The 13,662-nt window shown below is 42.8% G+C and overlaps 1 protein-coding gene across 1 annotated transcript in view; it reads right to left on the bottom strand.

Annotated features, from left to right (window-relative positions):
* Window positions 1-13,662, bottom strand: part of LOC144824202 (dynein axonemal heavy chain 11-like) — a 3,356,387-nt gene that overhangs the window by 1,181,970 nt on the left and 2,160,755 nt on the right. Inside the window, exon 61 of the mRNA XM_078683354.1 lies at window positions 7,183-7,344. Within this exon, the coding sequence (XP_078539480.1) occupies window positions 7,183-7,344 (162 nt within the window). The remainder of the gene's footprint in view (window positions 1-7,182; window positions 7,345-13,662) is intronic.

Here is a 13,662-nt window from a genome sequence, read left to right as displayed (position 1 = left end):
GGTTCAAGAAGCAGATTGCTTAAGAATACACTATCTACACATAAATGCAGATCACACACAGATCAATAAAATACCAAATTATCAAAGACAGAGAAAAAGATATAAACCAGAAAAAGTGAGAGAAACCCCATTTGCAAAAAACGCAGTTTCTTGAAAAATTATCACAAATGTATTAAATATTATAAAATGATTAAGACAATAACGCTCAAGACAAAATAGCTGGTATTCAAACAAAACAAAACATATAACAAAGTTACAATAAAGGAACAAAATATACAAAAAATAATGTGTCCTCTGCTAATTTTTGGCCACCTAAGCACCGACGGTGTTTCGACCTCTGTAGGATTACACGGTCATCATCAGGACTAAGGTTTCCGTTGAGCATCACAAACAGTTTTGTTTAAAAAGAGCAATCCAACGTTTTTTAATTGAGTTGCTTGAAGAAGAATTTCAAAATGATTAAAAGGGCGAGTGTGACTTCAACACGTCCCAAAAGGCACAGAATTTCAAATTCCTTCCATACAGTAATAGGCGAGTGTGTCCGTATTACTGCAACAATTATCAGTGTGGTGACCCCGCAGTCGTGGGGGAATTTTCCACACTCTGGTCAGAATCTCCACAATGAGAATTTTCATTGTGGATATTCCACCCGAGTGAGGAGACTCCCCCACGAATGTAGGGCCTCCGCCACGAGTGCGGAGGACCCTTGTGAACCAGGCCCTTGTCATTTATATTGTTCTTTCTTGACCTAGCTGTGATGTTTCCATGGCATAAGATGATCTGCAACTTTCAACATGGCTCTATAAAAAATCTGCAAAATATATGGTTCATCTGAGACAAGATAGACACATTGGGCGTCTCCTGGAGGACTCCACAAGTAACATTGGTGAGTCTGCTAGTATCCATAACAGGATTGTTTACTTTTGGTTGATTGTTAGGGATTTCAAAATAAAAAAATAGGGTGAAAGTGATACTGTTGTAATTCATCTGTGCCAATCAGACTTTAACTAATCTTTCTGTGTAACTTATAATCCCTGTCCTAACTCAATTTCTTTATTTGAGCTTTGAAATATTTTTGTATGATCCATTTTACCAGGTCTAGTTTAATTAAGTAATTTTGTTCATCTCTATGCAACCTTGTTACATGTGTCTCTCCCTTTCCATTTTCCACTAGTTTTTACTTCATATGAGAATTCTTCTTTCCCGACTATTGTCTCTTGTGTGCTGTTTCTCTGTTCCCTTCCTAAATCCCCATGGTGTTTACAGCAGTTCAGCATGCAGCACTTTTACCTTAGTCATGTTAAATAACCCCATATACTTCTTTAAGTCCTTTCTGCATGTGCATTCAGTTTGCAGCACTGTGATTTGTGCCACAAATGTCAATACTCTCTTCTTCCTGTCGCACCTTGGACACTGCATTAGTTTTCATGCTTAACTCTCTCCAGTGGTTGTTTCTACTGTTTCCTCTGCTTCTACCGCCTGCCTTTTGCCAGTCTATCTTCCTAATGTCTCTGCTTCCTCTGTAGTAAGGCCAACATTAAAGGTGCACCTCTATCACTTCATGCAGTGAAATAAGTATTTCTGTATCCTTTTTTATGCTATGTCATTTTATATATGAACAGTGAACTTATTTCAGAATATTATTGCAATATCATTTCATAATAAGAACTGTTACTGAGGCAACTCTGGAACGAGGTGGTTTTCATCTTGCAAATCATGATATTGTTCCAATGTCCTTGATTAAAGAATTGGGAAAATACTCTGTCCCTTTCTCCACACCTTCTAAAGGTACTTCTCTTTCGTCCCATCCTTTTACATTTACATTCACAATAGTGAGTCTGAAAAATGTGCCATGAAATGCTATCAATTCTGGATATAGGCTTTTGATTAATTAACAGTTTCTCTGTGGTAACAAGCCTCCTAAGGAAGCACAAGTGAGCAGTAACTGAAAATTTGGTTTTTAGAAGTAGTGATAAACTGATATACTCCAAATATGGTAATATTGAGGCCTTTGCCAAAATTGAAATTCTTTAAAACATGTAAATCATAAGGTCAGGAACAAATGCACATAAAATGTCCTGACCTAATAAGCAAAATGGTACTCCTAGTATGTATCCCATCAAAGAAACATACTGAATGTAAAAGCTGTTTCTACCTTTGACAGATAGGTCAATATAATAATGGCCTTTTAGAATACATAGATGCATCTCATACTATTGGCACATCAAGGACGAAAAAGCTAGGAGCTACTCCCCATTCACAATTTTACTACAGAGCCTTATCACTTGGTACCTGATGTTTTCGCACATTATGAGCTGACCCCTGCTTCTCATGCCTGTTATTTGGGACCAGTTACTGAACAAGAGATAATACCTACATTATAGGGAAATGATGCGTAAATATAAGGAAGGTCTAGGTAACACTGATGGGCAGCCATGATGCTAATCACAAAATATAATGGGACGCCTAACATCTTAAGCATAAATGTCAAGCATAAATGTCAACCCCTGGTCACCCCCTGGTAGTTTGGCACGAGCAGCCAGGCTTATCTTCAAGGCAATGTGTAACGTATTTGCTAACCACACTCCCAGTGACACAGTGATAACACCACAATTGGACACCACACTGATGTATGAAAATAGCGGTATCTTTATCCAAAAAAAAATACGGTAAGACCAAATGATAAAAATCCAACATTTGCGTATTCGTAATATTTCACTTTGCCGGTTATTAGGCCAACAAACACTTCTAGGATCTTGCAGTATTAATGAGTAGTTCACGATGTTCAAATACTGTCTTAGTGCAATGCTATGCAGTTCATAATGCAGGTCGTATCTTCAGACTAATGTAGTTTGTAATGCACGAATAATGCAATCCTCAATGCAAGTAATCAGGCAGTTTGTCATGCAACAATAATGCAATCCTCAATGCATGTAATCAGGCAGTTCGTAATGCAAGAATAATGCAATCCTCAATGCATGTAATCAGGCAGTTTGTAATGTGAGAATAATTAAATTCTCAAAGCACATAATAAGGCAGTTCGTAATGCAAGAATAATTCAATCCTCAATGCACATAAGAAGGCAGTTCGTTATGCAAGTATAACGCACTCCTTAATACACGTAATACGGCAGTCCGAAAGGTGAGAATAATTCATTCCTCAATGCACATAATAAGGCAGTTCGTAATGCGAGAATAATTCAATCCTCAATGCGCATAATAAGGCAGTTCATAATGCAAGTATAAGGCACTCCTTAATGCAAGTATAAGGCACTCCTTAATGCAGGTAATCAGGCAGTTCGTAATGCAGGAATAATACAATCCCTAATGCAAGTATAAGGCAGTTCATAATTCAGGAATAATACCAGGCCAATCAACGTGATTAGCATGGGCACCACTGGGCCCCAACCACAGACAACAGTCCTGATCACAAGGGTGACCCCAGTCCTGCCGGGCAGGTACGGGCCGCTCAAGGACTCAGCGCGTCCAAAGCGATACAGCGGGAGAGAGACAGGAGCACTCCTGTACTCCTCCTGCACGCCTCCTAAAGCCACACATGCTTGGGGCTCCGGACCGGATTCCAAGCCTTACCTGGGAGATGCGCTGTCTCGCTCCCTCTCTCTCCCCGCGTGTCGGACATACTGCTGGGTGCTCCGGATAACGATGCAGCTCCGATGCAAGGCGACTCTGTAGCCGGACAGGTTACGGCGCTGCCTTCTCTGTTACTGACGGTCTTGGGCAAATTCCTCTTGCGAACAATGATCAAGATTACCTCACAGCTTCCTTAGCTTTATGAAATCCTTCTGCACGTTGCGGTTCGGATCGGCGGCGATCTTGATCCGCAGCCTCCGTTACGATGATGGTTCGGGCCACAAACAACTTCAAAGCACCGCGGACGATTATTCACGCTGCGGGGGCACTGCAGTCACGGGGCACTTTCCAACCAGCACCACGGACCCCACGCAGTCTCAGGCTGTACACGCACACGCACACAGCGTTGCTGAGACTCGGTTGGGTTTCGGAACACACAGTCCTGGGGCAATGCTTATGACGGTCTTAGGCTGTGAAAAACACACACACACAGCGACGCTGAGACACACTCGGATACTTTGATTTTGCTGAGTTTCCACAACAGGGAGCCAGCTCTCCTTGGGCCCTTGGGGGCAAGTTATTTCGGGACACAGCACACAGCAAAGTCCTTTCAAACAGGGGGACACAGCACATAGCAAAGTCCCTTAGCCTCTCCTTAGTTAAATCCGCAAACTGCAGGACGGCCCCAGAAGACACAGCAAGGGTCAGTCCTTTTCTTCAGTGTCTTCAGCTGTTCTTCCTTGGCAGAGGTTCCTCTTGACCACAAACTAATTTCAATCCTTTTCAGTCTTGACCAGTCCTACGTTCAGGGGTTTCAGCTCTCATAGTTATACCCCTAAATGTCTTTGAAGTCTTTGGGGTCCATTAGGATGTCGGGCGGATTGCCCCCGCCAGGCTGGCGGTGGCTACCGCCAGCCTGGCGGGGGCAATCCGCCCGACATCCTTCCCTGAATTCCCCCCCACCATATTACAATGGCTGGGGGGACCGCAGTGGACCAAAACACCGCCCGCCACTTTTCCGCCCCGGTCGCCTTGCGGCCGGGGCGGAAAATGTTTAATATGGTGGCGGTGTCTATTAGACACCGCCAGCCATATTAAAATGGACAGTGTTAGATGCCTTTCCGCGGCCGCGCTGCCGCCACGGAAAGGCATGCGGTCTTCACTCTGGGGGTCTTCACTCTGGGGGCCCCCTGCAGGCCCCCAGAGTGAAGTACAGGTGGGGGTGCACATGGGGGGTACCTGTGGTACCCCCCTTCATTGTCATGTGCAAAGCGGCAGGCACCGCGCGGTGCCTGCCGCTTTGCAAATGACAATGTGAAATTGCAATTTCAGCATTGTGGCGGCCGGTGCAGAGAGCACCGCCCGCCACAATGCTGAAAATACAGGATGTGCCCACCACTGTGGCGGGCACATCCTAACGGCACCCCCGGGACTCCCGCCCTTATGGCGGGCGGTCCCGATTTACGATGTGATGACGGGAGGGCAAAGTCCGCCCGTCATCCTAATGGACCCCTTTGTATTCAGGGGGACACTGACCCTTGTCCAAACCAGTTCTGGGTGCCTCCCTGCCAGTGACACCCCCTTCCTTTGATTAGTGGGGGTCTGGTTCCTCAATCACTCAGCAGGAGGTGGAGCCATTCTTTTATGGCAACAGCCCAGGCCTCTTCACCTCCAGGGGCTACTTCTCCCCCCTACACTCCAGATGCAGGTCAGCCTGTTGCTGTCTCATATTCCTTCCCTGAGTCAAGACATTTCCCAGACCCTATCACATTCAAATCCAGACAGTCAATCCACAACCAGGCAGAGACACACAGAATTGTTAGAACAAGAAAACCAGCTACTTCTAAAAGCGTGGTTTCTAAACACACAATGCAAAAACCACCTTCATAAAAAGATGTGCTATTAAATTGTGAGTTTGGGCACACTAAATTTCACCTCTCCAGCTTAAGCCTATGGAAGGATAGGCTGGAAACATATTACACAGCCTTCCCCATTCTGTCCTATGGGCAAGATGGCCTTACAACAGTGAAACACGAAATGGAGAGTATTTCACTGTTAGGACATGGTACACACCTCAGTACATGTCCTACCTTTCACAAACACTGCACCCTGCCCAGGGGGTACCTTGGGCCTACTATAGGGGTGTCTGATGTGCATGGAAAAGGGAAGGGTAAGGCCTGGCAAGTGGGTGCACTTGTCAGGATAACCTGGCAGTTAGCAAACTGCACACAGGCATTGCTGTGGTAGTCCAGAGTTCTCTCTTTAGGGTTACTTGTGTGGGTGGTACAATTAGTGCTGCAGGCCCACGAGTAGCATTTGCATCACCAGCCCTGGCACTTATAGTGCACTTTACTAGGGACTTTACTAGTAAGCCAAACATACCAATTATGGACAACCAATTACAATACATTTCATACAGAGAGCATATGCACTTTAGCACTGATCAGCAGTAGTAAAGTGCCCAGAGTGCTAAATCCAACAATAAACAGTTCTGAAACAACACAGGAGGAAGGCAAAAAGTTCAGGGATGACCCTGAAAAAAGGGCCAAATCCAACAGGAACATACTAATTCTACTCTGTGCCAAATTACAGCTTTTATAACTGATTCCTGCAGTCATAGTTATAAAGGGCACTCCAGCTACTGTAACAGAAGGATTACAATAGAAAATTACATTTTATCCAAGCCATTATAGTTCTAGAATTGACCTAGAAGTGATGCACAGAATATTTTTTGAATATTTTGCTTCTATAAAAATATGTAACACTGGCTGTTGGTAACCTGAGTCAGAGTCTCATTCAATTTAATGAGAATAATGAATGTTTGACTTTGTTCATGAAAGTCAGAGGGCGTCTTAAAGCCCAATTGGAATGAATACATGTATGCATCATTGTTTGAAATATATAAAGGAAACTGGCAATGATCGACCTTACCTACACTCTTTTTTAAAGTAAAAATTTGATCTGCTCTGGGTAGATATTTGAACAGTGGTAGATCTTTGTAAAAGCATCGCCTTTATAATAAGGCAAAAATTGATATATAGAGATAATATCTGTTGCAAAGTTCCAATTCCACCAGTCAATTTACTTGTGATATTTAATTTTCTGAAATTCATTATACGTTATACTTTCCATTCTATAAACACGGGATATAATTGTTTCACATCTTTATGGAGAAAATAAAGATTCAGAACTAGGGAGGAAGGACCAACACTTTTCTTAGCCTATAATACGAATCCTACAGTATTTGTATAACTTAACTGTTTGTGCATTTCTGGGAGAGTAAGCTCTAAAACAATGACAAATGAGCAATATTGCAGGAATGAGCCATATACTGTTTAAGAGAATGTAATGTTTTTGTGACATTTTCTTCATCTTTATCATATTAGTGATTCCGCTTTTTAACAGCCCATGTAATGGCATTTGTTTTGTACACTGTTTGCATTCCTTTATGAATATGTATCCAGCAAGTAAAGACGAGAAAATATTAAAAAGAGAGAGGGAGAAATAAAGTGTTGTGAGATGGGTGAAAGACGGTTTCTGTGAATAACATTTTGGGTGTTATATGGTTATCACATATCATATCATACTGTACCTCAAAAAATCTTTTGGCAGTGTCAATTAGCACTTTGTTAAAATGCTCAATGTCTTTTTCATCCATAAGCTTGTCTGCATACACACGGGATGATTCATGAAGCCATAAATGGACTAAATCAATAGGCAGGTGAACACACTCTGGTGAAGCAAAAAGCAATCCCTGCAAAACAATTAGTTTGGTTTTTACTAATGGTCACTCATGTTAACAATTGTAGAATATTTTGCAAAACTCAATATTGCCAAAGCAGAATGATGTATATCTACGTAAAAAAAAACAACTAATAATTTCTTAGCATTCATGAAGTTCCCCCAATCAAGATCTACACAATTTCTTAGTTATAATTTTTTCTGTTTGAATTTGCATGCAATTTTCCAATGTAATGAAACGTATGGTTATTAGAGGATTTGTAAAAAAGTGTCCTAATGTAACAAAATGCAAGGGATTACTTGTGGGAGCATTTAGAAATTGCAATATACGTTATATCACTCATAACACTTCTCTCTCCATCATTGATCACAGCAAACTCTATTGTTATTTGAACTCTAAAAAACGGCCTGTCTTAGGTCAATTAATTACAATGCATTGTATGAAAATCAAATCAGTACACTATATTGTAGAATTCAAAATAAAATAACTGTATTATGAATGTATGGGATATTTGTATAGTGAAAACATAGCCGAAAGGCAGAAAAGCACATTATCTTTTGGAATATGCACTCAGTGGTTGCAATTCAGAAAGGTAAATATACATGTGTATATGTACTCACATGCATATTTACTCATACATCTAGGTGTTAAGAAAGCAGCTTATACTTCCAAACAGAATAGATGGGACCTCAACCAGTCTTGTGTCTCATAGTTTATTTCACCATTTAAAGCCATCTGTTTAACAAGCAGAGTCCATGCATTTCAAAAGGGCTCTTTGATCATAACCATGTTTGCTTCTGGGACATTCTATTTATTATGTATAATGACAACCAGTGAAGCTATAGAACTGCAACTGAATCATAGACACAAAAACAATACTGCCTTGGTGTTGCTGGGAACGTTCAATAATATTCATAAATTTAATTTTCTGAGAATTCTTTATGTTAAACTTGTGAACTACATTGTCTCCATTTCCAGTTCTTACACCATGTAATTTACCTATTAGTTGTAAGTGTGTAGATGGTAATATAAAGAAGCAACATCGACTTTACGATCACTGATGTTTGTAGTATCTGAGTCTCCTAACTCAATCATGGACATAGAAAGCGTGTTGTTTTGTTATTACGAAAAATAGGCACTAACATTATTAATAATATCTACTGCATTACAATTAATGTTAGTGCTGTTGTCTAATTTAAAGCCTTTCGTCGCGTTCAGTTCAGTTAAAAAAGTAAGCTTATTTAGACAGTTGGTCTTTAAACCACATAAAACACAATAAAACACAACATATTGTTTAACATTTAAAAAAAAGGAGCCATCAAAAAATTATTACAAATTCAATATCTCTTTACATCATTAAAAAACTAATTTTCCTAACATCAATCTTAATTTTGTTAAAAACAATTCCATACACAATTTATGAACGTGATCTAATAACACATATGTGATCCAAGCATTTTAAATTTCTATTTTAAAACATTTAAAATTACCCAATTTAAAATCTCTATTTATCAATACTTGGTTCACTCCATGCCCTATTCCACAAATTCCCTTTTAACAGCCTGGATAAACTTTGCCACTGCTATTGCAATTTCAAGATACTGCATGTCCATAAGGAGCTCAATTGCTTGCGTCTGTGACCTAATACCATACTTTAAGAGAACTGGACGTAAGAACAGTTATCGCTGGGCTAACAATTTTTTGCAATCCATTAAAATGTGTAAACAATTGCATTTTATGCCCATCCCGCATGTACTTCTACCATCTGGATCCATCAGTACCCTTTTTATTTTATCATTTGATCGAGCAGGATTAATACCTACTCTCACCCTTAATAATTCCATTCTGAGCCATTGATTTGGTAGGGTGTCTAGGTAAGGATAACAAATTTCATTCCTCCAGCTCTTCATCATAAATTGCACTGACTCTTTTTGTCTCAGAAACTCCATATCAACAAGTCTAGACTTCTCCTTCCCCAAGGATTTTAGTACACTTTTAGGTTCTTCAATGTGCAAGGACTGGGGATCGATTTTCACCTTCAGATTATCACAGATGGAGTAGAGTTTCTTTCTTATTACTTTCGCCCACTTTAGTTCACTCAGCTGAATCTCCTTCATACACCATCATGACACTTTCACATCTTCTCCTCACCCCAGCCGTTTCCAAAATCTAAGAAAACTCCTTTGGACCTGGACATGATATCAAGTCTAGCTCCAGCCTAATTGCCTGTATCATTGATGAGCTAGGCAATGACATCAATGCTTTTAAGCATTTCACTTCCTCACTGTCCCAGGTGTTTTTCCCTCCTAGACATAGCATTCCTGCCCATACTGCAATTGTGGGGGGATCAACGCATTGTAGGCCTTCAGCAAGGGTCTGTGGGACACAGTGCCATAATTACGGTTGAATTTTTTCAACCCTCAAACAGAGGCTAAGGCTTTGGTTTTCTGGGCCTCTAGGTGCGTGCCTCATTTTAAAGACTTGCCAAACCATATTCCCAGGTATTTATACTCGTTGACAACTTCTAATTTCATTTGCCCCAAAAACCAATTGCATTTTTGATCTCTCTTCCCAAAACACAGTATTTTTGTTGTATCCATGTTCACTGTGAGGCGTTTCGATGCACAATATGTATCAAACGCATTTAGCTTCCTTTGAAGACCCAATTCTGTTTGATCGACGATTACTAAATCATCTGCGTACAGTATATAGGACAAATGCTTCCCATTCACCTCTGGGCTTGCACTTCTTTCCGTCATTAAAAAGGAAGGTAGATCAGCAAGAAGATTGTGAAAAGAAGTGGGGCCAATACACAGCCCTGTCTTAGGCCTTTATTGATTGCTATCTCAAAAGTCAACCCCCCCCCTCCCCTGGTATCTTTGATAACCTGAGCCCAGTTCTCACTATGCAACTCCTGGTTTTTTATTAGGAGTTCTTCAGGAATGTTATAACTTTTTAGCGACTCCCAAAGACACTCCTTATCTACTAGGTCAAACGCTGCCCGAAAGTCAACAAAACAGCAGTATAATCTACCTTGCTGTTCTAATGACTTCCGAGCTGATGCCCATAAGGCAAAGAAATGGTCAATGGTTGAGTGCCCCTCCTTAACCCCTCCTTGTTCCACTGGTACAATCGAGTGTAGCTCAACCCAATCCTTCAGTCTGCCTAGGATTATTTGAGAGAATACTTTCACACCAATATCTAACAGATTAATTAATTTGTAGTTTTTTGGGTCCTTCCTGTCCCCTTTTTTTGTGCAGAGACCTAATCACCGCAACCCTCCACACTTTTGGGATAGTACCCAAATCTAGCTCAGCAGAAAACATCTTAGAGAAAAATTGTGCCTTCCAGTTTAGCTCTGTTTTAATTATAACAGCGGGTAAGTTATCTGGCCCTGCAGCTCCAGTAAGGTTTAAATTCCTAATAGTATCCTTCGCGTTTGTCACGTATTTTTATATGTGACAAACAGTGTCAAACAAAATGGGCTTCACAATAATTATGTTTAAACATACAAAATATCCTACAATTAAATAATGTGTTTCACTGGTAACTATATCTGTCTTAAAACCTATGATACTATGAATGTTCATTCCTGATCCTAAAAGAACCCAAGTGGGCATACATTAGTTACACAGAACAATGTCCTTTGTTCTAGCTATCACATGTATTCAATCAATCAATCAGAACATTTGTATAGCGCACTACTCACCCGGAGGGTCTGAAGGCGCTGGGGGGGTTGGGGGGGGGTCCGCTACTGCTCGAACAGCCAGGTCTTGAGCTGCTTCCTGAAGGCGAGGTGGTCCTGGGTCAGACGGAGGTGGGTCGGGAGGGAGTTCCAAGTCTTGGCGGCCAGGTAGGAGAAGGCCCTTCCTCCTGTGGTGGCTCTTCGGATGCGGGGGACGGCGGCGAGGGCGTGGCTGGTCGATCGAAGCTGGCGCGTGGGAGCGTAGAAGTTGAGGCGGCTGTTGAGGTATCCTGGTCCTTGGTTGTGTAGGGCTTTGTGTGCGTGGGTGAGGAGCCGGAAGGTGATTCTCTTGTTGACCGGGAGCCAGTGCAGGTCTCTCAGGTGTCCGGAGATGTGGCTGCGGCGGGGGATGTCCAGGATGAGTCGTGCTGAGTTGTTCTGGAGTTTGGCGGTCGTGCCGGCGTAGAGGGAGTTGCCGTAGTCCAGCCGGCTGGTGACGAGGGCCTGGGTGACCGTCTTCCTGGTTTCGGTGGGGATCCATCGGAAGATCTTGCGTAGCATTCGCAGGATGTTGAAGCACGACGAGGAGACGGCGTTGACTTGTCTGGTCATGGAGAGGGAGGAGTCCAGGATGAAGCCCAGGTTGCGTGCGTGGTCAGTTGGTTTGGGTGCGCTGCCCAGGGCGGGGGGCCACCAGGAGTCGTCCCAGGCGGAGGGTGAGGATCCCAGGATGAGCACCCTAGAGTCAAGACAGGGACGCCGGAACCCCTAGTCTGGACAGACCATCTGGCTGTACCGTTAGCCCTGACTTTTTCCCACTCAGTTCCCTCTAGTAAAGATTTAATTCAGGGAACGGGTAAAAGGAACTATAAAAATATCACGAATGACGCTTTGGCCCCCTTCATTGGTTCTGTCTATCTGCCATCAGATCCTGAGAAGGCTGCACAAAATCTTGCAAACTCTATCTCTGGTGCATTAGATGAGCTAGCTCCTGTTATACATCGATACTCAGCGAGACGGAGGCCCTCTGCCCCCTGGTTCACTGAGCCCCTTAGGTTGCAGAGACAGAGCTGCAGGAGACAGGAGAGAAAATGGAGGAAATCATGGGATCATGCTGACAGAGAGACCCACAAGCAAAAGCTGGGCGAATATAAGGCCGCAGTCATCAAAACAAAACAAGAATATTTCTCTGAACTCACCACGTCTCTCACGTCATCTAAAGAGTTGTTCAAAATAGTGGATTCACTCTGTACACTGCAAGTTCCAGACCCAGTGAAGGGTTCTCAGGAGCTCTGCGATAAGATCTCATCCTTTTTCTATACTAAAATAGATGAGATTGCTGTTAACTTTAAAGCGCAGAAAAAATTACTTGGGAATGACACTACTCAGGCTCTCACAAATTTGGAAGTCAGGACAAAAAACCCCACTACGACCCTCTCTAGTTTCCCTCAGATTACTCTTGATAATCTTAACGCATTGTTGAATAGGACTAAATCCTCTTCCCCTCTGGATCCATGTCCTCTCAGAGTGCTGAAGGAGTGTAGGACTACGCTTCTACCTCCTCTATTGGAAGTAATGAATAGTGCCCTGTCACACAGGATTTTTCCGTCAGACTGGAAGAAAGCCATTGTTAGGCCGTTACTTAAAAAACCTACACTTGACCCAACCATCTTGAAAAACTTTAGGCCCATATCCTTACTTCCTGCCCCCGCCAAAATGCTTGAGTCCCATCTGAATCTGCACTTGTCTGCCTTCCTGGACTCCTCTGGGTTTTTAGATCATACCCAGCACGGGTTCAGGAAACTCCATAGTACGGAGTCCGCACTTACTATGGTTACCAATAATATCAGAATGAAGGTAGATCAGGGACAGACAACACTGCTGGTCTTACTCGATCTGACCGCAGCGTTTGACACCCTATCTCCCTCGATACTAACATCTCGTCTGAGGGAGATGGGAGTGGAGGGGTCAGCCCTGGACCTCCTGTCCTCTTTTTTAGATCATAGAGAACAGAGGATCAAATTAGGAGAATACCTCTCTCCCCCTACATCGCTGCAATGTGGGGTACCACAAGGGTCGGCCCTGAGTCCGACCCTATTTAACATTTATGTTGCCCCCCTAGCGAGATTGGTAAAAGCCCAGGGAATGGAAGTAGTGTCATATGCAGATGACACTCAGATCATGGTGTCACTAACCCAGCCGGTCAGCACCTCCGCCTTCAACTTCAGGAGCTGTATGCAGTCAGTCTCTGACTGGATGGTAGCCAACTCCTTGAAGCTGAATGGCGACAAAACCGAGGTGCTGATTTTCGGAAAGGATCAGGATGTGTGGTCAAGTGACTTGTGTCCGCAATCCCTAGGAACCTGCCCTGTTCCCTCCCACTCAGCTAGGAACCTGGGGGTCATGTTCGACACTTCTCTGGCAATGACCCTTCAGGTTAACAGAACGATGGCTACTTGCTGGGGAATTCTTAAAATTCTCCGTCGAATAGCGCACTATCTTTCCCCGCAAGCTAGGAAACAGACAGTGGTTGCATTGATTGGTTCAAGGCTGGACTACTGCAACTCACTGTATGCAGGGATTAACAAGGGACTAATACAGCGACTTCAAACCGTACAAAATGCGGCTGCAAAATTCGTTCTGGA

This window comes from Lissotriton helveticus, chromosome 3_1 (assembly GCF_964261635.1).
Source record: "Lissotriton helveticus chromosome 3_1, aLisHel1.1, whole genome shotgun sequence".
NCBI lineage: Eukaryota > Metazoa > Chordata > Amphibia > Caudata > Salamandridae > Lissotriton > Lissotriton helveticus.
This window is presented reverse-complemented; position numbering and strand designations above follow the sequence as displayed.